Source organism: Felis catus, chromosome D3, assembly GCF_018350175.1.
Source record: "Felis catus isolate Fca126 chromosome D3, F.catus_Fca126_mat1.0, whole genome shotgun sequence".
Taxonomy (NCBI): domain Eukaryota; kingdom Metazoa; phylum Chordata; class Mammalia; order Carnivora; family Felidae; genus Felis; species Felis catus.
In genome coordinates, this window is record NC_058379.1 from 461833 (window position 1) to 482289 (window position 20457).

At 47.8% G+C, this 20457-nt stretch overlaps 1 protein-coding gene across 1 annotated transcript; it reads right to left on the bottom strand.

The window, feature by feature from the left end:
• Window positions 1–3584: 3584 nt before the first annotated feature.
• LOC123381359 (serine/arginine repetitive matrix protein 1-like) lies at window positions 3585–5809 on the bottom strand. Its single transcript, XM_045042042.1, has 2 exons — window positions 5678–5809; window positions 3585–5621 (listed from the first exon to the last, which is right to left on the bottom strand). Exons 1-2 carry the CDS (start codon window positions 5807–5809, stop codon window positions 4476–4478), a joined length of 1278 nt encoding a protein of 425 aa, XP_044897977.1. The 3' UTR covers window positions 3585–4475.
• Between the last annotated feature and the right edge of the window lie 14648 nt (window positions 5810–20457).

Sequence of the window (20457 nt, forward strand, 5' to 3'; positions counted from 1 at the left end):
AAGAGTTAGGGCCTAGGTGAACACAGTATTGCTTTGGGGGATGACCTTGACCCCAGATTTCTCATGCAGCCCACATGGGGAGCTCTTCATTATTCTGAAGTGTCTCGTGGAATTTGTCGTCTGGCCTACTGGTCAGGGTCCAGTCTTGAAGACAACTGCCGTAAGAAAAGCAGCTGGAATCTGGCCGGGAGCTGCTGAGAGAGGCGGCGGGAGAGAAGAGACGTCACGTGCGGTTTCTGCTCTCTGTCCCTGCACCTTGGGCTCCTGTCAAACGTCACAATTACAGGTCCTTGACGCCGTTTGAGCGTCTTGTGCCAGGGAATCGACAGAGAAGGAGGTTACCATTACTGCCGGAGTGTTTGATCTGCAGAATTAAGGAATTGCTGGTACACATTTGGGGCCAGGTGACTCTGTATGGAGCCTGACAGAGTCACTGACAAGCCGTGTAGTATTTCCCTGTGAGTTCCCGTGGGAGGCTAAAGCACCCATTAGGACAGGACTACTAGAAATTCAGTCTTCAGTGATGAAGAAAGAACCTTGACCCACCAGTAGCTTGCTGATGGCAAGCATAACGTGCAATGGACGCAGAGAAAAAATTTTTTTGATATCAGCCAGAGTTTTATGGTGAATACCTGGCAACTGTACCTGCTGTGTATATTTTTGTTGTGTTTCAACAAATTTTCCTTCCCTATTTTTTATTTTGATATGGAACATTGATTGGCGAGGTTTTGTTTTAGAATTCAGTTCATAGATCATGAGATCAAGCAAAGTCACGTTGTGCTTAGAGACCCTAGACTTGAGATACAAACAAGGACCTCTAGGACTTTGTATTTTCTCTTGTTGGGGAGAGGATGAGAGTGTCACTGTGGGGTTCACCCATTCGTGATAGGCAGGACAGCATTGTCACCTTACTGTCACATGTGTATCACGGGAGGATGAGAAGGATGACAAATAACAGAGTGGGTGGACCGTGCTGACCCTGGACCCTGGTCCTCAGACCCATTCCTTCCTCTACCTTCCCTGCTCTGCTCCCAAGGCTGGGGAAGCCTGGCCCACAGGTGTATCCCAGTCTCCTATATCAAGTGCTTCTAGATGAACTTGGTGAAACGGGAAACTGAAGGGTGTGAGATTAGTAAACAAAAACAAAATATTTCTTCCGTCTGGGCCTCAGGTAACCTCTCCAGCAATGGCTGTGTCTCCTCTGTCACTCCAGCTGTTCTTAAGTAGACATGCTGGGGTTACAGCTTCCACTGGTTGACCCTGGACCCGGGATCCGGTAAACACCTCCTCCTTTTGTCCCCCTGCTGAGTGACGGTCATGGATTCCTGCTTCTGCACCTTGGCTTTCGCATCTGGGACGCCTCCCCACCCTCTCCGGCACCTCATCCCTCCTATCACCTGTGTCACCAACTTCCCACGTTAAGTTCCCTGTTTTACTTACAGTAGTTTTTATTTTTAGATTGGACCCTTGGCATTACAAGTGCGGGAGGGACAGTTCTTGATTCGGGGCATATAGAGCTTCCTACAAGACAGCCTCCCAACCTTGCAGAGTATGTGAGTTCCTAGAAGAATTACTCATAATAAATACTGGAAAAAATTCAAAACAGCTAGTGAGTGGCTAAAGAAAACATGCTATGTCCATACAATAAAATACCTTTTAGCGATAAAAAGACGCATGACGTAGTTGCTGCAAGAAAGGAACCAGTCATGAAAGACTAGACTGGATTTTCTATTTACATGAAAATGTCCAGACTTGTGGTTGCCTTAGGCCGGGCTTACAAGTGGGGACTAACTGCCAGTGGAAGTGGGGGGAACATCTGGCAGTGATGACACTGGACTTTAATGAGGGACACATACCTACCGATTCACGGAGAGTCGCTGAACTGAACACCTAAGTGGGCAAATTCAATGGCATGTGAATTATGTCTCAATAAAGCCGTTTAAAAATGGATAGAGCTAAAGGGAGAAGTAGAAAAATGCACAATCATAATTGGAGATTTTAACTAACTCCCTTCTATTATTAGCAGATAGAACAAGTATACATAAAAAGTCCAGAAGGATATAAAGTATTGGAGAAATTCAAGGGGCGCCTGGGTGGCTCAGTCGTTTAAGGGTCTGACTTCAGCTTAGGTCATGATCTCATGGTCCTTGGGTTAGAGCCCTATGTCCAGCTCTGTGCTGACAGCTCAGAGCCTGGAGCCTGCTTCGGATTCTGTGTCTCCTCTCTCTCTGCCCCTCACGCACTCACGCTCTGTCTCTCTCTCTCTCTCAAAAATAAATAAAGATCAAAGAAAAAGTATTGGAGAAATCTTATGAATGATTCAGATATTGGAATGGACAGATAATAACTTTGAAATAACTATTATTAATAAGTAGGAAAAGATATGGGGTGCCTGGGTGGATCAATCGGTTGAGCATCTGACTCTTGACTTTGGCTGAGGTCATGATCCAGGGTTGTGGGATTGAGCCCTGGTTTGTGCTCCACACTGAGCGTGGAGCCTGCTTGGGATTCTTTCTTCTCTTTCTTAAAAATATAAAAAAAATAAGTAGAGGGGCGCCTGGTGCCTCAGTCATGATCTCACAGTTGATGAGTTGGAGGCCTGCATCAGGTGAGCTCAAGCCCTGTTTCTCCCTCCCTCTCCCTGTCTTTCTCCCTCTCTCTCTCTCTCTCTCTCTCTCTCTGCCCCTTGTAGGATTCTCTCTCTCTTTCCCTGTCTGCCCCTCGTTCACTTGTGCCCTCTCTGTCTCAAAAAAATAATAAGTAGAAGAAGATAGAGGAAACGATAGATATCATGGATGAAAAGATGTAGAACTAATAACAAAGTGAAGTTATAAAAAATCAGTGGATAATACTAAAACTAAAAATACAACATCAGAGATCATGAACTCATTGCATGGGATTTACAGCAGAGGAGACATACCAGAAGACGTTATTAATGACTTTAAAGTTGGGTCAATTGAAATATGTTAAGAAAATGAAAAAAAAAGGGGGGGGCACCTGGGTGGCTCAATCGGTTAAATGTCTGACTCTTGGTTTCTGTTCAGGTCATGATCTCATGGTTGGTGGGTTCAAGCCCTGCATCAGGCTCTGCACTGATGATGCAGAGCCTGCTTGGGATCCTCTCTCTCTCCCTCTCTCTCTGTTCCTCCCCTGCTTTGCTCGCGCACTCTCTCAAAATAAGTAAATTTTAAAAAGCAAAAAGAAAATGAGAAAAAGGAGAGGCACCTGGGTAGATCAGTCGCTTAAGCATCTGGCTCTTGATTTCGGCTCAGGTCACAATCTCACGGTTCGTGGAATCTTTTTTCCCTTCTCCTCTACCCACTCATGCTCTCTCTCTCAAAATAAATAAGTTAAAGAAAAAAGAGAAGCTAAGGATTAGAGAAAATATTCACAAATCACATTTCTAAGAAAGAATTTATATCCAATATCCAGAATATATAAAGAACTCTCAAAACTCAAAAATAAGGACACAGCAATTCAATTTAAAAATTTTTTAAATGTTTATTTATTTATTTTCTAAATTTAGAAATTTATTCTGTTTAATCCACAAGCTTTATATAGCTTTAGTTTAAAAAAAAAACAAACAACAACAAAAAAAAACAAACAAAAACAGTGAAAACAAGACACTATTTCAAAGTCTGGGCCCTTCCAGCCTTCCCAATATGAGAGAGCTCTGAAAGTTGTATATACCAGTTGGAAGAACAAGACAAAATTATGAATGGAGCCGTGACATTTCATAAAACAAACTTTTATGTAACTGAAGGATCCTTCCTGGGACTAGTTAATTGCCTTTACAAAAAAAAAAAAAAAAAAAAAAAAAAAAACACAACAGAATAGAATGAAATTCCAGTGTTCCAAATCAACTTGTTACACATCCATATAAACCCACAGTGTCCTGGCAAACAACATGCTTTCATTCTCCGTCTCATCCTAGAGCTCGATTCTGGATTCATTTCAGCAGAGACTCCACAGGCAACAGGAAAGATTGTGGCATCAAAATGTTCGTTTATACTTTTGTGGTAGTTCAACAGTGGTCTTATTTCTGGGCTAGCTTGCAAACCATACAAGGTTGGAAGCATCATAACTTAAATGGGTGCTAAGACTCAAATGAGAAAAAATAAAGGGGGAAAAAAACCGAAAAGAAAGGAAAACCTCTGGGAATAGCCAAGGCCTTTAAAGAAACCATAAGAATGCCAACAATATTGAAACCCCCTTTTTTAAAAAGGGGATTTTTTTGGCTTACAATATTTCACTCTAAATGAAATTTATGTCAGCTGTCAATGAAAGAATGTCACTAATACACTGTGGACACCTTTTGCAATGTAAATCCATGCCCTTTTTTTTTACACGGTGAACTTCAACCTAGCAATTATTACAACAAATGTTATAGTCTAAAGCTCAAACACATTTTAGCAATTTTGAAATTGAATTGCGTACAAACCAAATAAAATGTACATCGTAACACACATTTCCACCTAAGACTGTGGGGACACTTGAGCCTTCCGCATCGACCTCAGCGCCTTTTCACGCAGGTGCTTTTCTAAGTCATCGAGGTTGTCTTCGGGCTCGCTTTCGGTCTCCTTCTTAGGCTCGGGCTCCGCTCCTGGTTCCTCCCGTGCTGATGTGGTTGTGGGAGCAGCAATGGCTGCAGGGGTTACAGCAGCCGCAGGGGTTACAGCAGCCGCAGCGGCTGCAGCCACGGCCTTCTCCTTCTTGTGTTTTTTGTGCTTCTTGAGCTTCTTATCCTTTTCGTGTTTCTTGTCCTTCTTTTTCTTCTTTTTCTTTCCACCTCCTTCTGGGTCTGAGTTCCTTGCCGGAGATGGGCTTGGTGTTGGGCTTTTAGCCTTTTTGACCGGTACCGCTGGAGACCAGTTGGTAGAGGGTGACTGAGACTGGACGGGAGACTGAGGTGCTGGGGGTTTTTTGACTGCCGGCTCAGGAGATCCTGAGACAGATCGGGAGGATGAAACCCTCCTTACAGACTGAGGGCTTGGTGAGGCAGCCTTCTTTGCCTTTTTGGGTTCCGGAGTCCTGGAGACTCTCCTAATGGGCCTATTACTTGGAGATGGGGACTGCCTTCTTCGGGGTGATGATGATGCTCCTCTTCGAACAGGTGGAGGACTTGAGGAGGTCTGAGGAGCTCGAGGCCGTGGTGAGGGAGAATGCCGTTTGTTTGGCTGTGGTGACCGGGGCTCCCGGGTAGATCGGCTCGGGGAAGACCCTTTCCTATGCTTTGAAGATAGCGAAGGCGAACGTCTCTGGGTGACCCGGGAGCTTCTTTGTTTGGGAGGTGGAGAATGGGAGACCCGGCGCTTTGGTGGTGGAGATGGCGATGCCCTACGTTTGGGAGGGGGAGGGGGAGAAGCCGTTCTTCTCTTTGGAGGCGGAGAAGGAGAGTGTCTCCTCTGCACTGGAGGAGAGTATCTTCTTGGGGAAGGTGAGCGGCGCCGGGGGGGGGGGGGGGGGGGGGGGGAGGAGGAGGAGTCCTTCGTCGAGGTGGCGGTGTGGGAGACCTGCGCCTTCGAGGAGGAGGGGCAGGAGAAGGAGAACGGCGCCTTCCGGTGGGTGGTGGGGAGGGGGTCCTCCTCCGTCTTCCACGAGGGGAAGTCTCTTTCTGGCGCCTTCGAGGTGATGGAGAGGCACTCCGGGACGGGGAATGTCTCCGCCGCCTGCCTACCTCACCGTTCTTCACATGGGACCTTCTGGGTCGCTCATCTTCTGAGGAAGAAGAGGAGCCAGAATCAGATGAAGACTGCTGGTTCCGTCGTCTGTACTGACGTCTCTGCTGCCCAGAATCTGCTGCGGCCATTTTGCCACCTTTATCTTCTTCCGATTCAGATAACTCTACTTTTCTAGGCTCAGGTGCTGGTGAAGGGGGCTCTCTTTTCTCAGTACCTTTGTGTTTCGTCACTTTACCTGAAGTTCTCCCTGGAGAGCCAGAAACACGACCTTTTCTTGTACGGTTTGACTGCTGGGGTGTTGGGGAATGACGAGTTTTGGGCGGTGGCGCTGCTGGAGGTGATGGCCTATGCCTTCGCCTCGGAGGACTTGCTGAAGGAGACAACCTACGAGTTTTCCGAGGGGGCTGGACGTCCTCTCAGGAGGCTTCTTTGGCGGCGACCGGGAACGAGACGAAGAAGATGACGAACTACTTCCAGACGAGGACGCTGATGAACGCCTTCTTCGTCTCCCTGGAGAGTTACTTCTATGTCTGGGTGGAGGTGGCGTTCGTCTGGGCGGAGTTCTTCGAGGAGATGGCCGCCTTCTCGGGGAGTATGATCTTGATCGGGATCTCTGACGCCGTCTAGGTCGAGTATGAGAAGGAGAGCGAGACCGTGTCCGGGATCTTGATTTGGAACGTGAGCGAGACCTTGGTCGGGTCTTCTCCTTCTCCTTTTCTTTTTTGGAATTTTTCTCCAGAGGGCGCGGCGTATTTTTTTTTTTTAATTTTTTTTTTCAACGTTTATTTATTTTTGGGACAGAGAGAGACAGAGCATGAACGGGGGAGGGGCAGAGAGAGAGGGAGACACAGAATCGGAAACAGGCTCCAGGCTCTGAGCCATCAGCCCAGAGCCCGACGTGGGGCTCGAACTCCCGGACCGTGAGATCGTGACCTGGCTGAAGTCGGACGCTTAACCGACTGCGCCACCCAGGCGCCCCAAGGGCGCGGCGTATCTTGGGATAGGGAGCGATCTCCGAGCGAGGCGGCGAGATGGACGCGGGATTCTTCCGCGGAACGAGTGCAGAACAGGATAATCGGTTCAGCAACAAACAGAAGAAGTTACTGAAGCAGCTGAAATTTGCAGAATGCCTAGAAAAAAGGGTGGATATGAGCAAAGTAAATTTGGAGGTTATAAAGCCTTGGATAACAAAACGAGTAACGGAAATCCTTGGGTTTGAAGATGATGTTGTGACTGAGTTTATATTCAACCAGCTGGAAGTGAAGAATCCAGACTCCAAAATGATGCAAATCAACCTGACTGGGTTTTTGAATGGAAAAAATGCTAGAGAATTTATGGGAGAACTGTGGCCCCTGCTCTTAAGTGCACAAGAAAACATCGCTGGAATCCCTTCTGCTTTTCTAGAACTGAAGAAAGAAGAAATAAAACAAAGACAAATTGAACAAGAAAAGTTGGCATCTTTGAAAAAGCAAGATGAAGACAAGGATAAGAGGGATAAGGAAGAAAAAGAAAGCAGCAGAGAAAAAAGGGAGAGGTCTCGAGCCCAAGAAGACGCAAATCCGGATCTCCTTCCCCTAGAAGACGATCTTCCCCTGTCAGGAGAGAGAAAGCGCAGTCATTCTCGGTCTCCCCGCCACAGAACCAAGAGCCGGAGTCCTTCCCCTGCTCCAGAAAAGAAGGAAAAAACTCCAGAGCTCCCAGAACCATCAGTGAAGGTAAAAGAACCTTCAGTACAAGAGGCCACTTCTAGTGACATCCTGAAAGTTCCCAAACCTGAACCTGTACCAGAGCCTAAATGTTTATTTATTTTTGAGAGAGAAAGAGGGTGGGGCAGAGAGAGGGAGACTCAGAATCGGAAGCAGGCTCCAGACTCTGAGCTGTCAGCACAGAGCCCGGCACGGGGCTTGAACCCACAAACCGTGAGATCATGACCTGAACTGAATTCCGATGCTTAACCGGCTGAGCCACCTAGGCACTCCACAACTCAAATTTTTTAATGGGCAATATAGTTGAACACTTCAGAGAAAGTTTATGTATATTAAATAAACACAAGAGAATATGACTCACATCATTACTAGGGAATTTAATGCCGCAATGAGATTATCACTCATTAGAAACCTATCAGCAATGCTACCTATTAGAATACCCACCTATTGGAAATGCTAACAACAAACAGAAGAAGTGACTGATGATATTGAGTGTTGGTGAAGGGATATATGGAGCTACTGGAACTCCTACATTGCTGGTAGGGAGGCAAGATAATATAGTCTGGAAGGCCGCTTGGCCCAGAGGGATGACTTAGGGGTAGCCCTTCATGACCCTGAGGGTTCGCCAAGGGATTCTTAGAAGAAAGAGAAACAGAGGAAAAAACAAATTGGACTTCATCCAAATTAAAACCTTTTGTGCTTCAAAAGACAAGAAAGTTTAAAGATACCCCACAGAAGAGGAGGAAAATATTTGTAAATCGTATGTGGTATATATATATATATATATATATATATATATATATGGAGAGAGAGAGAGAAGGGGTGGGAGGGGGGGGAGAGAGAGAGAGAGAGAGAGAGAGAGAGAGAGAGAGAACTCACACATACAGATATATGAAGAACTCTTACAACTCAATAAATAAGAGAAGGAGCCCAGGTTCTGGCAGAGGAAACCTTACTGCTAATAGAAGTGCGGTGTATATTGTCAGTTTGAGGGACTGCACCCCTGAGAAAGGCTCATAAGTTGTGTTGCCTGGATAGAAACAAACATAATCATATCTCATAAAGACACTTGAAAAATTCTTCAGTAAAAATGTTTATATGAAGCATTTAATGTTTCATATAGTAATGACTATTTCATATAGTAATGGCTATAGATTTGATCTATTTTGAGGGCTATTGTTTCATAGTTTTTAATTCATCTAAATATCTCAGTGTGTGTGTTTATGACATATATACGCTATGTTCTTCAAGGTATATATGTATACATAAGTAAACAAGTAAATTGTGTATTTTACACATAAAATAATTATTTATAAATAGACAATTATGTGTAAAGAATTAAAATATTTCATCATGAAAACTCCCAATCATAAAATGGGAATGATGAATGTTTATGTGTCACACTCTGGTGGACGTACAAGTTACGAAAGATGATTCATGGCTTGTCCCACTGCGGTTTACGGCCACATCAGTAGTGTTCTCATGTATACGGTAGGCACGTTCAAAGTTGTGTGTGTGTGCCGTGTGCTGGATCGCTGGTGTGGTGCCCCTGTCAATCACTGTCTTGAGAATGTAGAGACCCTGACCTCCCTCTATATTCCCATCAGGCAGGACATGTAGAAAAACGTGCTCAGCGTTCCAGGTCAGGGACTCCGGGGGTGACCAAGCTGGAGTGTCTCCCTTGTAAGCAAAGGTGTCCTTGCACGCTGGCCATGCAAGGAGGGGAAGGGCCCAGGTAGTTGTTGGGTTAGTTGCTCTAACAGCTTGCTGCACGTAGATCCCAGCGGCGATACTTTGTCCGTTTGGTCACTGCCGGACTCCCTGCACACAGGTCCCCCCAGGAAGCCTGTCTCCCCGTCGTTCTCTCTAGGTCCTTTCTTTGGTCTCACTGGACCATCACCCACCACTGGCTTCGAGTCAGCTGGGGTGAAGCCACACGCTTTGTCAATATGAAACTTGTGCATTAATTAGAACTTGCGATGTAGTACCGGACTCCTAAAGCCATCAGGAAGATAGTCTCCTGCTTTTGAAATCAGTTTTCACAATAAGGATGGACAGAGGCTGACATTTATGGATTTCTAGAGTGTACATTCACCGTGTTTGGTAATTGTTTTAATCTGAGTGTCTTTTGGGAACAGAGATTATGAAGGCATCTTTAGTAACCCACAGTTTCCCTGTTTGTAAATAACCACATGAAAATATTTCAGAGCTATCCGCTGAATTTCACATTTTAATTTTGGTCACCATATTTTATAATCACTAGAGTGCATGTATGCATAGGAGCTTAAGTAGCAATTTACATATAGGGCTCACACTCACATCACCTGCAAGTATAGACAATTTAGAACAGGGGCGCCTGGGTGGCTCAGTCAGTTAAGAGTCCGACTTCAGCTCAGGTCATGATCTCATGGTCTGTGAGTTCGAGCCCCGCATTGGGCTCTGTGCTGACCGCTCAGAGCCTGGAGCCTGTTTTGGATTCTGTGTCTCCCTCTCTCTGACCCTCCCCCATTCATGCTCTGTCTCTCTCTGTCTCAAAAATAAATAAACGTTAAAAAAAAATTAGAACAGGGGCGCCTGGGTGGCGCAGTCAGTTAAGCGTCCGACTTCAGCCAGGTCACGATCTCGCGGTCCGTGAGTTTGAGCCCCGCATCGGGCTCTGGGCTGATGGCTCAGAGCCTGGAGCCTGTTTCCGATTCTGTGTCTCCCTCTCTCTCTGCCCCTCCCCCATTCATGCTCTGTCTCTCTCTGTCCCAAAAATAAATAAACGTTGAAAAAAAAAATTAAAAAATAATTAGAACAAAACAGAGCATAAGACATTCACAACCTCTTGAAATCAGCCATTCTGAGATTACTCTTTGTTGAACACACTGGGTGCATCTTGAGATCACAGGAAGTTCTATGTTATGATAGGACAGATTCGTCCAGAATATTCAAACTTTTGATTAAATAAATTAGTGAACACTTGAAAAAGAATGGATACTGTCAAGTTACATATTAACATCCTTTTATTTCCACAAAATAAAAGTATTATACACCCCATATTTATTAAGATTTTTTTAATATTAAATCCTTATTCTCAAATTTTAAGTAATTCACACAATCGCACACTGTAAATGTATTCTTCCCTTGTAAAAAAGAAATATTTTATTCGATTATTCCAGTTAGCGTCTACTAGACTCTTTTAATCTAAAACATGTGGCCTGAATCTTACAAAATGTTCGTAAGTACTAACACTGTTGATTTTCAAGTTTTAAATAGTGTGTGACACTTCCATGTACACTTTTCCTTCGCACAGTTGTGCAGCACTAATTGTTTTGGGAAACTTTCCTTTGTGCATGCGCTTATCCAGTTAGAACATTTACCACAAAGATAGGAGAAAGAAATTCTACTATGCAGTTGATAAACTGGTGATCGAATAATAGTTTTATAAAGCTGGTGGATGAATTGGTCGGGAACAGTGAAACAGTGTAGTACATCAAGGTCATCCGCTCAGCTGCACCCTTGGTTGCGGGGTCCACTCCAGAGCAATGATGGCTTCAGAGAACTCAGCTGACCTGTATGGGCCAAAGTCTGCCTTTACTCTGTGGCCCTGGCAAAGAGCAGGTTCGTTTGTTGTGGGTGACTGAGCTCATCATGAAGAGCTGTGGGAAGAAAGACCCTGAGTTAGAATTTAAAGCATAAATGACTTTTTTCTCTATGTGGCGTGTTGTAGACTCTGGGTCTTGAGTTCTTTCTTGTCCAGCACGAAAGCAGGATGCAGGATTAAAATGCGAGAGATGGCTAATGTCCAGGAGGAGACAACAGCCCCGACTAAGTGTCCTTGCTCCGTTTTAATTAGGATCAGAAGGCTTACAAACATGGTGATGGACGTGCACAAAGAGACAATAAATCTGTGAATATTAACTCATGGGCATGAGGGAAAGAGGGTTTTGAAGATACACGGTGTTAGGGGTTTGGGTCAACACAAAACAAAATCCTGGCGCTGAGCAGCAGACATAGGCGCTGCGTCTGTGTATCTTACCAGCCTAGGGGACAAGAAAGAGCGTGCTACCTCAGGGTCACCAAGGCACCTTTCTTTTGCTAATTAGCTCCACTTTGGGCAACTTTCGCCCGCAGTGGTCTATAGCCCTGTTTACCTGTTTACCTAATTTGGTCCTTCCTTCCTGTAGAAGCAGCTTTCTGCTACAGTACTAAATTGGGGGGCGCTTTCGCCCTGAACACCTAATCTTGTTTACCTCATATACCTCTGCATTGGGGCCTTTGCCCCGCCCTCTCTATCCTGGGGCTTTGGCCCCGCCCTCTCTATCTTAGGGCCTCGGCTGTTCTCTCCATACCTATTTACCTAACCTTGTTACCCAAACTTGGGTGTCAGCATCCTCTGGCTTTGTAATTCTTTATGCCTTGTTAACCCATCAGTGCAGGCTCAGGGAGTTCCTAAGCTTATTCCCCACAGTGGCAGGGCCTGAGAACATGCTCATTTTCCCTTGAAACAGCAAAGTAAGTCAACAGAAAGAAATACATGTATGCTTTTATTCCATTTGCCTGGTTCTACGATTTGAGCTGTAATAGGATTATTCTAAAATTGGCTTAGGATATAATAAGATTTATATTTAAAAGTATATTAAATTTATATGTATTATAAATTGTATATATGATAAATATAAATTATATTAAAATATACGTTAAAAATTTTAATTTAACAATCATATTAATTAGTGCTAGTAAGCGTGATTATTGAATCTTAAGGGTACCTGGGTGGCTCAGTCGGTTGAGTATCCGACTTTGGCTTAGGTCACGATCTCATGGTTCATGGGTTTGAACTCTGAGTGGGGCTCCATGCTGTCAGCGTGGAACCTGCTTTGGAGTCTCCGTCCCCTTCTCTCTCTGCCCCTCCCCTGCTTGCATTGTCTCTCTCAAATGAAAACTTTAAAAAAGTAAAATTTAAAATTTAAAACAAAGCTTATATCCAAAGTTATATTCTTCTTTTTAATTTTAATTTGTTTAATGTTTATTTTTGAGAGAGGAAGAGAGGGAGACAGAACACGAGAGGGGTAGTGGCAGAGAGAGAGGAAGACACAGAATCAGAAGCAGGCTCCAGACACCAGCTGTCAGCACAGAGCTCGGCGCAGGGCTCGAACCCACAGACTGTGAGATCATGACCTGAGCCAAAGTTGGATGCTCAACTGACTGAGCCACCGAGGCACCCCTAATTTTTTTTATTTTTATTTGAGAGAGAGAGAGAGCAAGAGAGAGAGCAGGGGAGACAGAGAGAGAATCCCAAGCAGGCTGCATGCCCACTGCTGAGCCTGACTCGGGGCTTGATGCAGGGCTACACACGGGGCTCGATCCCACAACACCAGGATCATGACCTGAGTCAAAATCCGGAAACAGACGTTCAAAGGAGTGAGCCCCCCAGGTGCTCCCTTGTTATTCTTCTTAAGTTGAATCAGAAAGGTAGACAAGGAGCATCGGGAAGTAGAAGGCTATGACCTCCTGAGGGAGAAAAATGCCCTCGGTTCCAAATGTTCCAGAAATGAGAGTCGCTTTCTTTTTTTCTTTCTTTTTTTTTTTAACGTTTATTTATTTTTGAGACAGGGAGAGACAGAGCATGAACGGGGGAGGGTCAGAGAGAGGGAGACACAGAATCTGAAGCAGGCTCCAGGCTCTGAGCTGTCAGCACAGAGCCCGACGCGGGGCTCGAACTCACGGACCGCGAGATCATGACCTGAGCCGAAGTCGGACGCTTAACCGACTGAGCCACCCAGGTGCCCCGAGAGTCGCTTTCTGAAAACACAGTGTGAGCCCCTGAGGGAATTTTTCCCTGGGACTACCAGCTCAAGCCGCCCAGGTGAGCGTGACTCAGTAGTCAGCCTGGGACACAGGTGTGTGCAGTGAAGGTGCTACAAGCACACACATGCACACGCACACACCTTATCCCGCTGATCCGGTGTGCCTCGTGGCATTTTACTATTACATCGTGAATAGCTTGCACACTGATTTTCAGAGTAAGAGCCAAAGTCATTGTGTTCTCAATCGAATGGCTTTCTCGGTGCCATGAACATTTTGTACAAAATGCTTTGTGTGTTAGAAACTTATTATTTTTAAATGTTTTAAATGTTTATTTTTGAGAGAGAGAGAGGAAAGGAGAGAGAAAGAGTGTGAGAAGGGGAGGGGCAGAGAGAGAGGGAGACACAGAATCCGAATCAGGCTCCGGGCTCCGAGCTGTCAGCACAGAACCTGACACGGGCTTGAACGCATGAACCACGAGATCATGACCTGAGCCGAAGTCAGATGCTCAACCGATTGGGCCACCCGGGCATCCCTGTGTGTTAGAAACTGCTGTTTTTTATGTTTTATGTGCACCCTGTTGGATGTTCTCGAAGGTGCTAAAGGGGAGCTCTGTGGCGCACGAATGTCAGCCTGCTTGCCTTTCCTGCCCTTGGTCTCTCCGAGTCGTCACTGGGCCGTGAGAGAGGCTGGGCACGTCCCAGCCTTGAGCCCCTCGGGGCCGACGTTTAAGTAGGACACCCGTTCCTGATGGAGGGCAGGGTCAGGGCCAGAAATCAGGGCACAGTCAGGGGGCCCTGAGGGGAATGGCCGGGCTCCCTGGTTGCCTGTACCCTGGCCCTCTGTCTGCAGAAGCTCCCTCTTGCCACCAGCCCAGGCTGTCCTCCCCTCCCCCGGGCAGGCTCCCCAGGGCTCCACCGTCTTCTGGTAGGTCTTTCCTCCCCTCTGCTGCTCCTGGAATCAGACTTGAAAGCAGGTATCGCCACGATTTCAGCAGCTGGGCTGCAGACCCCCGCTCCCTGCCTGCTGAAATGAGTCAGGAGGGGAAACGTGGCCCCTGAAATGCAGGAGCTGCCTGGGGCCCTGAGCCTGATTTCGGCTGGGGATCACTAGCTCATATATAAAAAGAGTATGTCTGGGGGCATCTGGCAGCCTCAGTCAGTTAAGTGCTTGACTCTTGATTTCGGCTCAGGTTGTGATCTCACGGGTTTATGAGTTCGAGCCCCACATCAGGCTCCCTGTTGCCACACTGGGATTCTCTCGCTCCCTCTCTTTCTGCCCCTCCTCTCCCCCACCTCAGAATAAATAAACTTTAAAAAAACAATTTAAAAAATGGTATATCTGCACGTACACAAGCATAGCCACAATAGCTTACTGTCAAAACTTTGCTGTGTTCTCACGTTTTATTTTTATTTTTATTATTTAAAAAAAATGTTTATGTTTATTTTTTGAGAGTGAGAGACAGAGCATGAGTGCGGATGGGGCAGAGAGAGGGAGATACAGAATCGGAAGTAGGCTCCAGGCTCTGAGCTGTCAGCACAGAGCACGGGGCTCAAACCCGCAGACTGTGAGATCATGACCTGAGCTGAAGTCGAACGCTCAACCGACTGAGCCACCCAGGCGCCCCATTTTTTTTGGAAAGTTTTATTTATTGAAGTAATAAATACTTACTCAACACCCAAAGTGGGGTTCGAACTCACAACCCTGAGATCAAGACCAAGAGTTGCATGCTCTTCCAACAGAGCCATCCACGTTTTAAACATTTTAAAGAAACAAGTGTGTGTTGAAAGCCGTGAGTACCGAGGCGGGGACAGCAGGCTGGTTCTGGAGCCAAGACGCACCGCCGTTGTCTGAAGGACCAGAGGAGGCGCCCGGCCGCAGGGGCTACAAGAAACCGAGCACCGGGTCTCGGTGCCTGGGTCCCGAGCTGGGCCCTTGAGAAGGCCGGAACCACCCCCGCCCCCACCCACCAGTGGGATGTCAGGGGAGCTCTGGTTGGGAAGGCGGCCTCCCCTCCTATCCTTCTGACTCAGGCTGGGGGATGAAGACAGGCTACTTGTGCCCCTCATTAGAGGAGCAGTGGCTGGACCCCACGACCATTCCTCCTCCACCTTTCCAGCCCCGGGGCCCTCTCAAGTGAGGTGGAGAGGCAGGCAGAACTGCCCGGCCCTTATCGCCGGGGCCCCTCTGCACAGAGCCCAGCAAGGTGGGTGATGCTCTCCTTCCCTGCGTGCTGGAAGACGGGCTGACCCAAAGGAGCTATGGACAGGAGGTGCGGGGTATGCACTTGCTCAGCAGGGCCTGGTCCGTGCTGTCCTTCTCCGGTGACCTGAAGGACAGCGTGTCCAGGCAGCCTGACAGCTCGGGGCGGAAGGCACAGGGGAATGTGGGCACTACAGGGAGGATGCTGGCGTCTGTAGCGTCTAGAAGGCCGTGCCTTTGGCCGGCCACCTGAGGCCCCCAGACATGGTACCCTGCTGAGGCTTCCTTGGCCCCCCCCGGGGGGGGGCGGCAAACCACAGGGAAGCAGTGAACACGGAAGGACGGCCGCTCCCTCCAGGAAGCGGCCTAGCACAGGGGCCAGGGATGGCTGCCCATGCGGGCGTCTGCCATCAGCCCGAGCGGCACTGTGAGGACCGAGAAGGGGAAGGAGCCCCCGTCTGTGGGGTGGCGCTCTGGGTCCCTAGGTCCTTTTGCTCTGCAGTCACTGAGCAGGTGACCTCCCATGGTCCCCTCACTCACAGTGACACATCTCGGGCTTGAGGTGGGGGCAGCGGGCCGGCTGTCAGCAGACAGCTTGTACAGCGACACAGCCACACGGGAGGTATCTGGGGCCAGCACCAGTCTCCAAAGCTGCGGGTCCCCGAGGCACGCCGCGGGGCCTGAGGAGGGTTGCGTCACCTGCCTGAAGTCTGGGGAGGCTCTTTCTCCTTGCCTGGCCCCCGCTCAGTGTGGGGGTGCCCCCAGGCTGCGGTTCCCGTGCAACAAGAGGGCAGAGGAACCCTTTAAATACCTCTGGTGCCGGGGTGAGGCCGGTGACGTGGCCTACCTTCAGATAGGAGACCAGCGGTTTGCGGGCAGGTACGGGAGGAGGAGAAGGGACAAAGGAGACTCCAGGTGGAAAGGACTCAATCCCTTGTTGTCTTAGTGGAAGGGACAGGGCCCAGAGTTGGGAGCGAGCGATGGAGGTTAGCCTGTAAAGGCTCCAGAAAAACATCTGTGAGGGACTGTGCCAGCAGATCCTGCCCTGCCTCAGTCCCATACAGTCCCTGCTTCAGTCAGCCCCTTCCCCAAGGGAGCCTCGTTCCTGTTGGCGCAGAGTGGGGTTTAGACACCTCAGTGTGGATGCGGGTGTGCTCACTGCTCCTGAGATGTCATTACTGCTAAGCCATTTTGTTACTATTATTGTTACCATTATTATTATTAATATAAGTAGGCTTCATGCCCAGTGTGGAGCCCAATGTAGGGCTTTAACTCATGACCCTGAGATCAAGACCTGAACTGGGATCAAGAGTTGGACACTGGGGCACCTAGATGGCTCTGCTGGTTGGGCATCTGACTTCGGCTCAGGTCACGATCTCACAGCTCGTGAGTTCGAGCCCCGCGTCGGGCTCTGTGCTGACAGCTTGAAGCCTGGAGCCGGCTTCTGATTCTGCGTCTCCCTCTTTTTCTGCCCTTCTCCTGCTCGTGCTCTGACTCTCTCTCTCTCAAAAATACATAAGCATTAAAAATAATTACTTTAAAAAAAGAGTTGGACACTTAACCTACTGAGCCACCCAGGAGCCCCTAGAACAAGGCCATTTTAATGGACGGAGCTATGACGTAGACACGGATGCACATATAGATGCACATTATGAATGCATGTTAATATTCTAACCCTAATCTAACCTCGTGGGACTGGCCTCCCCTTCTCTCTTCAGGGTCTGTATCTGCTTCCTCCCACAGGGAAAATCCTAGTTCCCACTAATATTAATCATTACTCAGTTATTTAATCATGTGTTCAGTTATATAACACAAAAGTAATTTTAGAATTTCTATGCCCATGCTACTTCAAAAACAACCAAAAATAAGCCTGGCTTTAGGAATTCTTCCCGGTCATAACAAAGGTACTGTATTTCAATCTACTTGGACGGCTTCTTCGTGTTTCTGTATTTCTCTTCTGTGATCATAGCATTTGTTTGAAATACAGTGAAGTCTGTGCTTTTATTTATTTATTTGGTGCTTTTATTTTTGTATTCAATTTTAAATGTTTTAACCCCAAATTTGTTTATTTAATATATGAATATTAATATTTGTATAATATTAATATACATTGTTTAATATACAAATATTAGTATTTGTATAAATATATAAGAAATATATAAAAAGTTCTCAAGTTAAAACTGTTCAAAAGTAGGGGCTCCTGGGCGGCTCAGTCGGTTAAGCGTCCGACTTCGGCTCAGGGCATGATCTTATGGTTCATGTGTTCGAGCCCCACGTCGAGCTATCTGCTGACAGCTCAGAGACTGGATCCTGCCTGCTTTGGATTCTGTGTCTCCTGCTCTCTCTGCCCCTCCCCCACTCACACTCTGTCTCTCTCTCAAAAGTAAATAAACACTAAAAAAAAAGTATTAGTTATTCTTTCTCTTACCTTTCTGCTACATTCACAGTCACCTCATGTAGGAAACCTGTTTCACTGGTTTCTGGCTATTTTTCTATTGTTTTGCAAAAATAAAAATAAGTAAGTATACGTATCTTTTTCCTGTCTCCCCTTCTTTCTTAAGAGGTATACTTAGTATATATGTATTAGAATATTCATATTCTATAGTACTATTCATAGTAGGCAAATATGGGGTCTATCAACAGTAAAAGAAAAATAATGGGATATACACACAGAAGAATTCAGCAATGTGAATAAATCATCTACAACTAAATGCACATTATGGATAAATCCCACAGCATAAGATTAAGTTAAATAAGCATGTTACAAAAAAAAAATTATACTATACAATTCCATTTATATAATGCTCAAGAAGGCACAGCTCATCTATGGTGTGAGAAACCAGGACACTAGTGACTCTTGGGTGGGGGAAAAGACAAAGGATGCAGGAAGCGTTCTGCTAAGGTTAGGTTTCTTTAACTGGGTGGTGGTTACAAGGGAGTGTTTTGTTTGTAGGAAATCATCAAATGTACATACATGTGCACTTTTCTGTATATATGTTACATTTCAATAAAAAGTAAAGGGAGCATTCTGGAGTATTTACAATTAAAGGAGATTGGGCTGGAGATAAAATCACTCTGGGTTTCTTTCATCGGGTTATCTTTGCGTCACAGGTGGCTTTTGTGAATCTTGAAAGATGAATGGGCTTTTCTCCAGGATCAGGTAGGAAAGGGGGATCACTTTGGCGGTGGTCTCCTGTTAGTGATCTCACAGGCCCCACCACTGACATGTCCTCACAGCAGGTGAGACCCAGCTTCACACCCTCACTGGACTCAGCCACTAAGTGAAAAGTCTGGTCCCTGACCAGACCCACTACTGGCTGATAGAGCTCTCACCTCTGACCCCGGCCCCCATCCTCCCAGCTTCCAGATTCATTACCCACCACCCCCTTAACTTCTAACCCGTGGGACTGAGGCACTTCTTTCCCAGGAACCTAATGAAAGCTGAAACGAAGCAGAGATACATAAGAGCACTGATTTCAGCAGGCCGTGCCAAGGTCGCTGCTACCCTCTCCTTGCAGCGCCTGCCCACCTGTCCTGAGGGTAGCCAGGTCCTGGGGATGGCGGGGTTCTGGAGTAGCCAACCCTGGGGGTAACCCGGTCCTGCGGTAGCCAGGTCCTGGGGTACCCAGTCCTGAGGGTAGTTGGGTGTTGAAGTATCCAGGTCATGGGGTAGCTGCGTCCTGGGGGTAGATGGTCTTGGGGGTAGCTAGTCCTGGGAGTAGCCAGGTCCTGGGGTAGTCGGATCCTGGGGGTACCCCGGATTCCTGGGAGTTCCTGGATCCTGGGGGTATCCAGTCCTAGGGGTAGCCAGGTCCTGGAGTAGCCGGGTCCTGGGGTAGTTGGGTCCTGAGAGGAGCCGGGTCCTGGGGGTACCCGGTCCTGGGGACTAGCGTGGTCCCGGAGGTACCCCAGGTCTGGATCGAGGTGGCTTGGGCATAGGTGCCGGCCAGAGAGGCAGCGGCAGGTGGTGAGGCCGGGGTGCGCCGAGGGCCTAATGGGCTTAGGAAGGCAAGCCAAATTTTAAATCTGGTTTACAGAAAATGCTTTTTTACTCTTTATGACCGCTCTGCTAGTAACTTCTGGATTCCGTCCCGAGCCTGTCCGTTACTTAGAGACCGGATTTTCCTTAGTAACGGACCGCTCACGTTTCCCATTGGCCAGGGAGCCCACGGCTATTGGCTCAGAGTGTGTCCGTCTGTCGGCCAATTCCCCGCCTCTGCGTTGCCAGGAGACAGCACCCTGCCTAGCAACGGGCGGCTGGAAAGGCCTCCGGCCTCGGAACCAGGAAGCCGCCGTTCCCGCTCCTTAACCGCCCCCGGGCGGTGGAGGGGCTCCTGCCGTCCTGGCCGGGGGTCTGCTGGGGTGGGCAGCCGGGGCTGCGCAGAGGGCAGAGGGATCCGGGGAGAGTGCTGCGGCTGCAGGGAGACGCAGTCTTCGGGCGAGCTTCGCGGGGGGCTCCAGCGGCCGGGACTCTGAGTGGGGATGGGGGCGCGACAGGGAGGGGTCTGCGGACTGCGAGTGGCCCCCCCGGACCCGCCCGTCCCCCTCGAGGCGCCAGGGCCGGGGCCGAGGTCTCAGGGCTGTCCTCCAGGACACCTGCAGGTCATCCAGGCCTCCGGGCGGAGGGCGGGCGCGCCCCACCCCTCCCAGCGCGGCGTCCGCTCTCATTCACGGATTTCTCGGAGACCGGAAGGCCTTTTTGCAGCCATCCACGTCCCTAGCGAGCTCCTTCTGGCTGTGGGGTCCTGTGGGTCCTTGGCGTTGTTCTTGTTATTTTGTGATTTTTGCCCCATTTTTCGCCCAGTTGTAATTACATGTAGGAACAGGGGCCACCGAGTTAAAATCTTCCCTAATGTATATGTTTTATTTTTACCTTCACCTACAATTTGGAAAATATAGTCTCTCTCCATGGCAGCAAATTTAGCAGATTTTCATTTCTAGAGGGCATTCGACACAATTTGCACATTTTTAAAACATGTTTATTTGGGGGGCGGGGGCGCACAAGCAGGGGAGGGGCAGAGAGCGAGGGAGAGAGAATCCCAAGCTTGAGATCATGACCTGAGCCTAAATCGAGAATGCTT

What these genes read in the sequence shown, in the direction of transcription:
- LOC123381359 (XM_045042042.1), bottom strand. Translation starts at nt 5,809, where the DNA reads ATGGCCGCAGCAGATTCTGGGCAGCAGAGACGTCAGTACAGACGACGG. An exon ending in CCCATGTGAAGAACGGTGAG is followed by an intron (nt 5,622 to 5,677) that starts GTAGGCAGGCGG and finishes ATCACCTCGAAG; the next exon opens with GCGCCAGAAAGAGACTTCCC.